Source organism: Xiphophorus couchianus, chromosome 1 (genome assembly GCF_001444195.1).
Source record: "Xiphophorus couchianus chromosome 1, X_couchianus-1.0, whole genome shotgun sequence".
Taxonomy (NCBI): domain Eukaryota; kingdom Metazoa; phylum Chordata; class Actinopteri; order Cyprinodontiformes; family Poeciliidae; genus Xiphophorus; species Xiphophorus couchianus.
In genome coordinates, this window is record NC_040228.1 from 183,078 (window position 1) to 197,089 (window position 14,012).

Below are 14,012 nucleotides of genomic sequence, written 5' to 3' on the forward strand. Positions count from 1 at the left end.
GTGTTGTGTAATTTCTCACTGACGGAAAAGCAATGAATTCTGTTTCTTTTTATTTATGCAAGGTGCTTCTTTAACAGTTGCTAAAGTGGTTTTGTGTAAATGTGTAATTAATCTGAATACCAGTTGTGTTCCATCTCCTGTGTGCCAGAGCTAAGCCGCTAGCATTGTGGATGACACACCAGTACAATAGGAGGCATAACAGAACAGAGACATCAATAATGCTAATAGTTACACCTGTGCTGGGCTTTTTCTGGTGCAATCTTTCATGTTGTTCTTGTTATATCAGTGCCATAGAAAATACATCTGTGCAATTAATGACCCCTCAGTTTAATTTGTGTATTGTTGGTGTATTTCAACAATTTAGAGCTTTTTTTTTTGGCAGTCTTTTTTACCAACATCAATAAAGCAGAGCAGAAATTTAACAAAATAATAGAAAGCCTTTTGAGTAAAGTTCTTTCCCTTAGAAAAGATCAGAATGAGTACTGTGGGGTGGAACATCACAGATATTTATGCTACATTGTGTCAGTTGAGTGCATCCAAGCAGATACTGAGACGAGCTAAAGGCTAACACCACAAAACATTTGCTGACAAGTTTTGCTGCTTTTTGATTGATTCTTTGATAGAAAATTAGTAGATTAAAACGCTATTCACAATAACCACTCTCCACCAAAGCAATGCACAGTAATCGTGACATTTAAGCGCATTAGCAACCACCTGTTTTTCTGTATGATGTTACTTGCTTCAGCCTACTTTAATCTACGTTGTTTGATTAATTCTATTTATAATATTGTTAATTGAATTTAATGATTTTACAGGATCACTATTCAAACAATATGCCCCAAATTTGTTTGAACAGTGTTTTCCCTTCTTATATGAAATCAATATTCAAATGCAATTTGGTTTTACTCAAGGTTTCTGATTATTTGAAATAATGTGTGAAAAAGAAAAACTAACTAAGAGGGCCCTTACTATAACAGTCATGTACTTTTTACAACCTTTTAAGTTTTGAAATGAAATTACCAATGGACAATTTCATCTTGAACCCATAAAGACATGCCCATCACTAAGCTACCTATGACAAATCACCAAATCAGCGTTTTGACATCTGTATATCTTTCAGAAATCAAGTCATTATTGTGGAAACAGAGGAGCAATGGATGGACAATAAACATGATTCAGTAATATAGTATTAAACCTCTTCTTTTCTAGTGAACAAAAACATTTTTTGCGGTTATTTTCTTTTCTTTTGCGTTTTTACTTCAACCCTTCATGTAAATTAAAGATGAAAAAGTGTCAAAGTCCCAACTTTAGGAGTTCAGAGAAAGAAGTTTTCTGATAATGAAAATCAGCTGACAAATCACAGCAGATTCATGTCCTTGAATATGATAAATAGCATTTTACTGTTAGGTACTTTTGTAAATGTCTGACTGGTAGTCAGTTCTGTTTTGTGCCACTGTCCATTGACCCCAAAAATGTATAGTAGAGCACTTTTGATGGATATAATTTTAATTTAATATGCTGATCTCATTGGTTCCCTGGGTAGTGTTTTAAATTTTCTGGAGAGTGGAGACGCCCCACTTTAATGTTTTTTTTGTTTGATGCTTTTGTGCAAAAGATGAGAGTATGTCCCTTGATCAAAGTTAGGGAATTTGTTGTACTCACCGTCTACACAAGCTGGCCTCGCCCTGGTGGTGCCGGCAATCAGGCCTCTCCGACAGGCGCAGCGCGCGGTCTGCCGTGCGATTGTCCGCCTCGGAACACTGCTGTCTCTGTTGAGCATCACTATCTCACAGGTCCCCACTACCAACTGGCCTGCCAAACAAGATGAGGAGAACGGGGCCACAACGTCAGCATAATGAGACTATAATTAACATTAAAGAGGAGCAACTGGTGTTGGGAGGTAAAATCAGCTGTTTGCATAGAACCTAGCTCAGATATGTTTATGTGTTTTATGTACAAAAGAAAGTGATAGAGTAGAGTTTTATAGAGTAAAGTATTATTGCCCCTTGTCATAGTACTCATGACAAGGGGCAATATACTTTACAGATATTCAAAGTATTAATGAAGTACTCATCCATTTATCCATTCTGTTCTAATGTCTGGTTTTATTTATGGGTCTTTAAGTAAAGTGGGCAAAACATGTTTTTTGTACTGTGATGGAAAAATTACAATAAGGTCACATCTGCTAGTCATGTTATATGACTAGCAGATGTGACTAGCAGATATATGACTACTCTCACCAAAAGCACTATTTGGGTTGCATGTAGAAGGTTGGAAGTTGTTTTCTACAGCTGCATCAGAACCAGGCTGTCTCGCCCTTTGTTGTTAATTCTTTATCCTTGGTATAAAACTCATGTGTTGTCTCTGCCTGGCAGAGCTTTGCATCCCGACTTCATTCATTACTGATTGTCCTATGAGCTCTCTGTATTGTGCACAATATATGAATAAACCTGATTGAGTGATTTTACCTGAACAGTGCTTCGAAATAGTATTTTTTCCATGACAATTTGGTGCCGTGACCCGGATCCCTCGACTGGACATCCGAGGATGTCGACGAACAGCGTTTTGGTACCGACCTGGACTAAACTCCTGCCTCAAACAAATTAGGATTTAAGAGAGAAGAGGGCTGTTGGTTGGCTCTACGGCTCTAGCGCTGGGATCAACGAACTCACAACCACTGTTATCAGGAGGGATACTCACTCAGGCTAACAAATTAATTTTACAAATTCTAAATTATTAAATCTAAAATAGTAAATGATCCAATAAATCTTTCACCCTGAGGAATAGAGATTGGCGTTATTCTGGGTTAAAGTCCCAGAAAGAAAAAAGGAAGAAAATGAAAATAAATAAATAAAATAAAAAATATATAAAATAAATGAAAAGAATAAAAACAAGTGATTATTTTTTATCAAAAAAAAGACAAAAAAAAAACAAGCAGTTGGGTTAGAGTCCCTCCAGAATTGTTTGGGTTACAGTTCCAAAAAAGGGAACCACAGGTTTCTAGGTTAAAGTCCTAGTGAAAGTCCTTAATGATGAATAAGGCAGATATTTTCTTACGTTTTGGTCTTCTAAATTAAGGGAACTAAACCTTTGGAGAATCCTAGAGACCTTTATCGGAAATAAAGGTCCCTCTTAAAGGAGTAAGAGGCAGAGCTACCACAAAGCTGATTTGTTGGATTCTGCGAAGACGTTTGCAGTCCAAAGAGGATATCCCACCCAATTCAAGAAGAATGGGTCTACGTGGTTCCAGAACGCAATCTCCTCCTCAGGGTGAATTGTTTGACTATATGATAATGAAATATTGAAAAGAAAAAGCGGGGGAAAAGAATAAAGAATAAAAATGCTGAATATAAATCTTTTGTGGCTGAATTACAGGCCTTAATATGTTTTAAAAAATTGTTATGTTTGTTTTTTTGTGTATTTGAATAAACAAAATGATTTTATTTCTTAAAAGGATCAATCAATCAATTTTATTTATAAGGGACCCTTTCTTACTACAAGCAGCTCAAAGAGCTGTACAAACAATTAGCCCTCTGGTTTCTCTGGTGATCGTGCCAAAGGTTAAAATCCATCCATCCATCCATTTTCTGGTCACCCTTGTCCCTAATGGGGTCGGGAGGGTTGCTGGTGCCCATCTCCAGCTACGTTCCGGGCGAGAGGCGGGGTACACCCTGGACAGGTCGCCAGTCTGTCGCAGCCAAAGGTTAAAATAAGATTCATAAATACATACATATGTATAGAAAACCAAGGAAAACTACAAAACAAGCCCTAATCGATTTCTACTGGCTTCTTCTCTTTCCCTCTGTCTGAGCCTCGCTGCAGTGCATCTGACCTCTGACCTCAACTCCTCCAAACCTGTCCTCCCATGGACCAGATGATGTCCCTCCTACAAAACCAGCTGATGAAAGTGACCGAGAAGATCTGGAGAATCAAGAAGGTGAAGAAGACAAAGGAGACCTCCATCACCTCCAGGCACTGAAGTGTCTGTTGATCCTAATTTTGTTTCTGACACCAGAGAACTGATGGAACATTTACATTCAGGGGACGACTGTCGGTCTCCTGTTCAGAATGAAAACTGTGTGCAACTGAGCTTTAAAACCCTCCGCTGTCCTGAATCAGCATGGAGAAGGAAAAGATAAACATGCTTCAGAACTGTGAGAGAAGAAGACTGAACTGTTTGATGCTTGTTTCATGGACATTGACTGAGGGACGATCTGGACAACCCAAAGATCCAATGCCAGGACCAGTTGGACTGACAGGAAGCTGGAGGAGAGAGACGGGGAAGGATTTTGCTGCAGCGATGCCAGCAGGAAGAGGGGGAGAGGAGCGAAAAGAGACATTTAAGATAAGTTGTACACACACACAGCTATTACACAAGCACACTGCCACTGCAACGAAGACTGCTTGCTACTAATCCTGTACACATTTAGAATTTATTTTAGCGAGAAAGGATTGACTTCAATAGAGTTTCGTGCCCCTGTTATCTCTGAGTCCTGAACAGAAGAACCAATATTAAATGTCCTCTAGGGGTCCATGAGCCATAGATTGAGAAACTGTGAAGGGAAACTGTAATAACTGTAGTTCTGTAACAAAATTATGCCATTGGAATATAACAAATAAGATGTTGGAGAACACTTTAAGCAAAATTATGGTTCCGAAAGAAAAGTTAAATAAAAAAATAATTTAAAAGCTGAACCGTTGCAGACACAGACAGTAAATACAATGTTATCAATGAGACTTACAAAGCGGTCCTATATAAAATACCAGTGTCCTTTGACTCTAAACATTTTAAAGATTTGTTCCTTCCTTTTGAAAATCTATGCTGAGTTACATAAAATAATCCAAAATAAATTAAATGATTATTATTTTTTTTTATTGTTAAGAATTACAGATCCTTGCTACTGCAGTGTTTATAATATTTTGGTATACCATATAATGTTTGGTTGCGTTTAAATTGAACAAGGGAAAGTTCCTATTAAATACAGCTGTGATAAATTTGAACTTAGAGGTTAAAAGTTCTTTTGTTGTCCTGGAAATTCTAGTTATGAAAAAATTAGAAAATAAAAATAATTAATGAAACGCTTCAGCAAAAATTTGATCAATTGGTTGCTATGATCCTAAATTATATTGAGATCTTTTTTGTATGTGTGCATACAGTAGCTTAAAAATTAAAACAGGATCCTGGAGTTGAATTCAAACATTAATGTATGTTGTTGAAAGAAAATTTAAACTTTTTGAAGCTTCAGTAAATTTGGTAAATTCAATTTAAGACAATATAGACAAAACGAGGACTTGAATGTAAATGTTTGATTGATGGACTTTTGACTCCAAATTCTGATAGCAACGTTTGCTTGTGTCTGTTTTATGTTGGGGTGACTGTTGTTTGTATGTTTTGTGTTACTGAACATTGTTTACTAGACTGATTGATTGAAACTAGTGATGTGTCGGTCGCGAACGATCCGGCTCTAAGAGCCGGCTCTTTGAAGTGAACGATTGGAACCGGCTCCACAATGGGAGCCGTTTTAGGATCCTATTTGGGAGCCGGGTTTTTTTCTACAGTATATCGCTGTCTCTCCGCCTCCCTGTCGTTGTGCTTGTGCTCTGCAAGTGCCAGAGCCGATAGTTTTTCCCCACATCGTTTTTTTTTGTCCTGCGTTGCCTCCCTCTCCTTGCGCGTTTTGCTCTTCTGCCAGTGCTAGAGCGGAGAGTTTTTTCCCTCGGTCGGTCCACTGCCCTCATGTCAAGCGTGTGCACCACACATCGGACCAATCACACATAGTTTCAATTGATAATGTGGCGGGAAAACACTGAAAAAAAAGTTTATCTCCACTTTTTTTGTGGAAACGGCAGGCAATTGGCCAAGCTGTATAGCGTTCGTCGGCAGGTGTTTATGTACAGACACTCACTCAGCGTCAAGAAGCACAACAGAAAGAAGGGGAGTCAGTATGAGAACTGAATAGGTGAAAATAAATGAGTGACAGAAAACGGAGCAAGATTTGGACTCATTTTAATGCTACATCAAGCTCCAGGGCAGAGTGCAGACTGTGCAAAGTCAGCATTTCCTATCGTGCAGGCTCGACAAACAACCTGCACAGCCACATGCGGACATCACACGCATCGGTATTGCTATAGCATTGTTATGCGGCATTTTTACTCATCATAAGTGTTTAACAATGTCAATAATGAAACAAAATATTATAAAATTAGGTTTAAGCTATTAATTAATTAATAATGTCAAAAATATATATGGGGAGCCGTTTGGGAACCGAAAGAGCCGGCTCTCCACAGTAAGAAGAGCCATTAGAGCCGCATCTCGAAAAGGAGCCGAAAATCCCATCACTAATTGAAACATTTAAGTTCTTAAAGAATTATCGCATGAAACGGTTTGAGAGCTTAGGTTATTTTCGAGATGGTAATTTGAATGAGGATTTGTATGAGTCTCCTGTTTTTCCTGTTTCTGGCAAAGAAGAGCTGATTGCTGGCAGTAGCACACGTGACAAAACTTTACATGTCCAGTAATGTGTGCCCAGTAAATCTTGTAGGGCGAGATTGATGTGCTGATTAAGGATTGATCTTGTCTCAACACCGGTGGGTGTAAAAGTTACGTAACATTCTAATTGGACTCACACAGCTGTGCAATTTGACTTATCTGCTCTAAATTATGTATATGAATGGAAGCTTCCAAATTCGACTCTTTCACAACCACTTCTTGAAGAAGTGAAAACTTTAGTTTCTCCCTTTTCCGATGTTAAACAGCCTGATGACTTAAGCTGCGTTTTAAATGTTTCATTGGGAGCTGATTATGAGTATGAGACTGCTGCAGTCACTGTTCCCATAGTGATGGGGTTTCAGGCGGCCAGCCTGGCACCTGGCCGACAGGCGGCGCAGCTGAGGGCGTTTCCTGCCCCAGTTAGTGGGTTATCTGTTCCCTCGTTGTTGCCCAGTGCTTCTTCCAAGCTCCCTAGTCTCCTCCCTGAATCCTTTAGGGCTCCCTGTGTTCCCTCTGAGTTCCCTAGTGTTTCTTCGTTGTTTCCTAGTCCCTTCTCCGAGTACCCTTGTGCATCTTCCTCGTTTCCTAGTGTGTTCAGTGACCCTTTGTCGCCCCCTAGGATTAGTGTTCCAGAGTCTCCGTCTCTTAGTGTTCCTCCCGAGGCCCCGCCTCTCAGTGCTCCTCTCAGGACTCCTCGTCGTCGTCGCCGCCTCTGGGCGGCCCCCGGGACTCCTTATCGTCGTCGTCGTCGCCGCCTCTGGGCGGCCCCCGGGACTCCTCGTCGTCGTTGTTGCCGCCTCTGGGCGGCCCCCGGGACTCGTCGCCGCCGACGCCGCGGATGGCCGCCGGACCACCTCCGTGGTTCCCGCCTCCTTTCCCTCCCTCCACCCTGTGGGTAGTTTTTGTTTGTTTTTGGACTCTTGGCCATTCCTGTGCCTCCGCCCACTCCGTTGGGTTGTTTTTTGGGCACCTGGGAGCCGCCCTTGAGGGGTGGGGGGGGGGGGGGGTAGTGTCATGTTCCGTGTTTTTCTGTGTGTTTATTTTGAGTTTCCTGTGTCTCTGTGTTGTCCTGTCTTCCCCTTGATTACTCCCAGGTGTTTCTCATTCCCTAATTACCCTCCCGTGTATTTAGTGTCACCTGTGTGTCTGTGTCTTTGTCGGGTCCTCGTCTAATGTGCGTTCTGTCATTCGTGTTGTCCATTCGTGTTAATGGTTGCTACCGGCGTCGAGCCCTGGCTTCTGCTCGGCCGTGCTGCCCGTTGATTGGACTGTGTTTCCTTTATTAAAATCAATTATTCTTCTTACCTGGGTTTTCTGCATTTGCCTCGCCACCTCACACCGCAATTCATGATATTCCTACCACAGATCCAAATTTTGAAGCATATTTTTTATCTCAAACAGATCTGTCTCCATTACCAAAAGCGCTATCTAAAGTTTCTGATGATTTTGGGCTAAAAAAAAAGAAGAAAGAAATATGATGTAGGTCTAATTAAATAAATAATTAAACTAATTAAATTGGTTTGCTTTTGGATTTGAAGGAAAATTATGGACTTTTACCCGTTTGTGTCAAGGACCAGGTCAAGCCAGGTGATTGGGTGGTGGTGAAAGACTTCCGGAGAACGCATTGGAACTGGCGGGGACCATTTCCAGAGCTGCTCGTCACACATGTGGCTGTTAAGGTCACAGAGAGGGCGACGTGGATGCACGCCAACCACTATAAGAGGGTCGAAACAACGCCCATCCTGGTGTCCAACAGTCGACAGAACATCAGACCAAGGAGGACGACGCTCAACTTTCTGGATGAGGACAACTTACTTCACTGCTGCTGGTGTTAAGTGCTAGTAACCTCTGACACCCAACCTTCAGGAAGAGGAAAGAGACGAAACAAAGGAATATGGAAAAGACAAACATAACAACGAACATTGGTTGCTTTTGTACGTCAACAGGGCTCCCCAACCAAAGAACTATTGCTGGTTCACTGGCGAGTGGTCGAAGTGGGGAGTGAAGATTGAAATAAATATTTTTTTAAAAAGTTCCTGAGAGAGAAAGAAGAAAAAACAAGGACATTCACGTCTTCATCTTGTTTCAATTACAGATATTTGTGTTGGTTTTTTCTGATTTTTTTGTTGTTTGTTTGTGTCACTCAGGTGGTGGGGTTTCTTTCCCTCTGCTATGGTAGAAACGTTTCCGCTACATGAACTGCGAGATATTAATTGGCTGTCTACTGTTGACTTAAACCTTAAACACTCCACTCCTTACACCTTGAATTTGTGGTACCGCTATGCTAAGTATATTGCTCAAAAGAGGTCAAATTGCTATGTTTGCTCACACATGCCTTTAGCTGCCAACGCACCAATGGTGATTCCGCAGCCTTATCCAAACGTCTCTGACTTGTTCCCAGCGGTTTTGAATTCTCCTCCAATTCCATCTCTTAAGGGTTCCAGAAGCTTCACAAAGGTGTTTCAGGTCACCAACACCTCCTTTGAGGAACCTTTCATTGGCTCTGTTCACATTCCTCCTAAGGTAAAATTTTTACTGTTTTTCTAACTTCAAGGTTGAACTCATAGGTCACACTCCTGCATTTATGGGCAATATACCCCGTTTATATTGCAAATCTGTGCATGTTCCTTGCACTCTGTATGCTAACAATGCTTCTCTTAATTACTCTCAAGCTATTCCAGGAACTATCTGTTCCCCTTATTACCAGGCTCCAGGTGTACTTGGCACTTTGCCCTGAATTGATATGTTCTGGCTCTGTGGATATTCCCTATACCTGGCCCTCCCAGCATATTGGACCGGTAGGTGTGCCCCAGTTATAGCAACACATTCCTATGTTGTTGGCGGTGTAGAAATTCATGAGCAACACCGACGGGTCCGCAGATCACCCACAGCCCGGCATGACCCAATTTGGGGTTTGAATGTCCCAGAAGATCGCAAATTGTGGAGTAAGGGTGAGAAGGTTGCCCTATCCTTCTTTCCATTCTTAGGTGTTGGTAAACGTATGCTTCGTGTGGAAACTTTGAATTACAGGTTTGAGTCATTTGTTAATGATGTATTGGTTGGTCTTGGAGCGGCTAAAGTTGAATTAACTGCGTTAAGGCTAATGACTCTTCAAAATAGGATGGTGCTAGATCAACTAACAGCTTCTACGGGGGGGGTTGTGTGATGGTAGGTGCTTCTTGTTGTACTGTTATCCCAGCTAATGATGAAGATGGTGGTGCTATTGCTCATGCACTGTCAAACCTAACGGCTCTGAAGAATGCTCTTAATATTGACCATGCTGCTCCATTCGATTGGTTCTCGTGGCTTTCGGTTAACGGTTGGAGACAACTCCTATTAAAACTCCTCACACCGGTGTTTTATTGTATTAGGGATACTGTTAATCTCATCTTGTTGTATGATTCCCCTACTTAAAATGTTAGAATAAAGTTTCATTAATGTTCATCTCTTGATGTACACTTTACTTGCACAAAAAGAAGTTCTGTGACCCTACCTATCTAAGTGATGACTCTGATGACTTGGATTTTTTGTTTTTTGTCTTTAAGTGGTGTTAATCATTGATATTTTCAGGCTAGTATCCTAGCTTAGCTTTCCTATACTGCTTTGCAATTCACAGAAATGTCGATGTTTCACAAAAACAAATGCCTGTCCTTTCTGCATGTTCTACATATGCATTTATGATTTGATTTAACATTTTGTTTCATCTGGAAATATGTTACTTCTTTTCACTTATTTTCATTAATATGGATTGTTGTTGTGATGTTGGTTTAGATTGATTTATGCAATTAGATATAATTTTTCAATTAAGCTTGGGGTTTTTTTTACCCCAAGCTTAATTTTTGTTTGTTTTTCTTTTTAAATGTGTTTTATTGTTAATTTTTTTCTCCTCCTTAATTAGCTTTTGTGTTAGATTTTTTTTAATTTTTTTTTTATGGTTTCTTGGTTTTTTTTATGTCTTCAATCATTGGTATGATACCTCCACAATTTTCCTGGACAGAACATATAGAGGACCGCCTCCCTGGCAAGGAGGGGTTGCAAGGTATCTTGCAACCCCTCTGTATACACCCTGTGCATGCAAAATGACAATAAAGTCAGTCTAAGTCTAAGTCTAAAGTAACATTTCCTACCAAACACAGTGATATTATTGCAGGGTAGACTAGGGGACTGCCGGTAGGTTTTTCGTATCTTGCGTATATGTTTCTTTTGTTATGCCTTCCACGATAGTGTTGTGTTATGTCTTATGGCTGAGGAGGGAAATGTGTGTATTAAATATTATCATATTTATTTATAATCAAAAGGGGGGAAATGTGATGGAAAAATTACAATAAGGTCACATCTGCTAGTCATGTTATACTAAATGCTTGTGAACTCTCACCAAAAGAACTATTTGAGTTACATGTAGAAGGTTGGAAGTTGTTTTCTACAGCTGCATCAGAACCAGGCTGTCTCGCCCTTTGTTGTTAATTCTTTATCCTTGGTATAAAACTCATGTGTTGTCTCTGCCTGGCAGAGCTTTGCATCCCGACTTCGTTCATTATTGATTGTCCTATGAGCTCTCTGTATTGTGCACAATATATGAATAAACCTGATTGAGTGATTTTACCTGAACAGTGCTTGGAAATAGTGTTTTTTCCATGACAGTACAGTACTCAAAGAATTTATAATTTTTCCTGCTCTATTGAATATTTGTTAATTGATGACATTAAAGTTTGTGGCAGTAATGTCAAACCATGACAAATTTATCTTGCATATACATTTGCAAGAAAAATTCAGTGCACCAGAATATTTGTGCAGGAAGTCTAAAGGCTCAATTGATAAAAGCACAGTATAAACAAAACATTTTTGGGAATTTTTCATCAAAATTAGCTTAGATATCACCATAAAACTCAGTGTGCCTCATTCATTGAGCACCTTTTAAAAATAGCCTACATTTGGAAGTTAATTAGTCTGAACACTGAAAGTAGCCACAGATTACCACAGCAGAGCATGGTCTCAGAGAAAGGTTTATCAGGAGGCTTAATGGGAAAATGAAAGGAAAATCAAAACAGCACCTCCTCTTGTTAAAAACTGTAACCTCACACATCATTTGAAACAAACCTTCCTGTGTTCAGAATCTCAATTTTATGCGGGCCCTGAGGGCAGCACCAGACTATAATTTAAAATATTGAAAGTTCACTGGTTGGATTTTTTTATTTGACTATTGAAATGAGTTGAGGAAACACGTACCACAGCCAGGAGTAAAATGTGACTTGGATGACAAAGAGGAGATTGGTGGGCTCTGTGCTTCAATGACAGACCAATTTTCAAGCTGAGTTGAGATCTACTGAGACTGCAAATGAATAGAACCTCTCAGATTGATGATTCACCCAGACAACGCTGCCTTTTGAGAGTTACTATTATAATTTATGTCCAAGTACCCAGAAAAACTGTAACGTTTTGACACCGTTATGAACTAATAAAGTAGCTAACTGGCCACCAAAAATGTTATTTCACATTTTCTTCTTACTAATTAGTGAAACTTTGGGCAGGACATTTCCTGCCACATATTCGTGCACCTTATTTTCTCTTTTGAGGAAAAATGCTCTTTATCTTCTCATCTTTTTCACAGAATATGGTAATTAACAAAACTTTTTGGAAAATGAGCATCATTTCACAAATGAAAAAGGCCTGATGATTGCCAAACAAAGAAAAGTTGAGAAATAATTAATAGAACCCATGTGACAACATCCATCCATACACCATTTTCTTACACCCTTATCCCATTGGGATCAGTAGGGGTGCTGGTGCCTATATCCAGCTGTCAACGGGCGAGAGGCAGGGTACCTGGACAGGTCGCCAGTCCACTGCAGGTCTGATGACATGAAGGAGGCAAAAATCTCAAAGAGCAACACATTACACTATGAAGAAGAAGCAGTCGGCAAAGGGATTCACCGTTGTGACAAATATTATCTATGAATAAACATGGAAAAGTGATACGTTTTACAGGGGTACAGATGTTACTCCAAGCCCTGTTCAGTGTGCTGTAATCAAACTAATTCATTTGCCTAGAAAGTTTAGATTGTTTGTGTAAATCAATCAAACTCTGATGCAGACCAAACAGCTAACTGTGATCCCCTAAAAACCTTCACTTCAATCAAAACTTCAGTTTAGTTGAAGTGAACTCTGGTGTGGTTCCAATGCATATGTGAATATCAAGCGAACCGGAGACCTCTCCAAAAGCAGGAAGTGGACTACATCGCAGAATATTCTGGGTAAATGCAACCAAAGCAAACATGCTAGCCTAGCACTAACAGGAGAAGTGGATAGTGGTCTTTTATCAAAGACATAAGAGAAATTCTACAACCACTAAAATCTTTTCATGTCATTCATGGTGCAGCGCCCCCACAGTTGAGGAGGAGAACGTGTTCTTCAAAGAGTGTAACTTGTATGACTCAGTGCAGTGTGAGAACGAACTAGACAACACTGGACAAAATCAGCAGAAAGAACACATTAGATCAGATCTAGACCTTAAGAACTATATGAACTATAACTATAACAGTGATCATGGTTCAGAAATCAAGCAGAAAAAAAAGTGGCCTAGTTAAAGTCCAAAATCGCAGTTGAGGAAAGATGTCGAACATGTGTGTCATGCTCAAAACCCCTCCATGTTTATTTCTGTTTCCATATGGTCTGGTTAGTTTATAGGATTTTTCTCTTATTAAATCATCATTATTAGTAGTAAAAAATCTAAAAGTATGTAGGTGTGACAAAAATGAACAGAAGGAAGCTATCAGAAGGTGAATACTGCATAATGAAGCCTAGGCGTAAATTCAATCTGGAAGACTCTTTAGCCCCACCTGCATCATCCAACAGGCGCTTCCTGCTCATCACCGCTGATTAACCAACGCTGGTCCAAATCCAAGTCATGCCCAATCTCCGACCGAGTTCCAGCTGAAAAGGACCACCATCCATGGCGTCTCTCGCTTTCCAGCAGAGCTCAACCAACCTCCACCCCCTCACCTCTACTCACTCGGCCGCATCCCTCATCGCCTCCACCACCAGTGTCGGGTCCCGGGGGGATGATGTTCCATTCAGCGTCAGGGATGTTCATTGCAAAGAGCTTCACAGAAAAACTCGGACGATTCGCAGCGGAAAAAAACCAAAAACCGTCTAATAGCCGGGAGAAACAAAAGAGGAGTTCTTATTGTTTACATTTATGAAACCCTGTGCAGGAGTTTCCTGCAACACATTATGTAGTGGCGGTTATATTTCAGCAGATTATTTGGAAACCTGAGGGATTGCATTTAATTGTCTTTTCTTTTTTTTAAAGTATAATTCAGCCTTTCCTGGTGTGTTCAGTAAACCTATTAGATGTTAATAATGTTTCACTTTTCAGATACACAAACTTTAATCACAATAAACTGCTAGAGGCCGTCGGCTGCTTTGAAGAACAAATGGTACAGCACAGGTGATTCATTTGTCATTTTCAATCAGCTACTTGTTGAAATCTTGTAATAGGAGGGAGATAGCCACTTAACAATCA

The 14,012-nt window shown here is 40.2% G+C and overlaps 1 protein-coding gene across 6 annotated transcripts in view; it reads right to left on the reverse strand.

Moving 5' to 3' along the window:
- tafa5l (TAFA chemokine like family member 5, like) overlaps window positions 1–14,012 on the reverse strand; it is a 120,974-nt gene that overhangs the window by 80,197 nt on the left and 26,765 nt on the right. For all 6 annotated transcript variants that reach the window (XR_003593631.1, XR_003593625.1, XR_003593653.1 and 3 more), the window contains exon 2: window positions 1,663–1,812. Coding sequence is in view for 3 of the 6 variants with exons in the window: in XM_028003384.1 (XP_027859185.1) it covers window positions 1,663–1,812 (150 nt within the window). In the remaining 3 variants the exon portion in view is untranslated. The remainder of the gene's footprint in view (window positions 1–1,662; window positions 1,813–14,012) is intronic.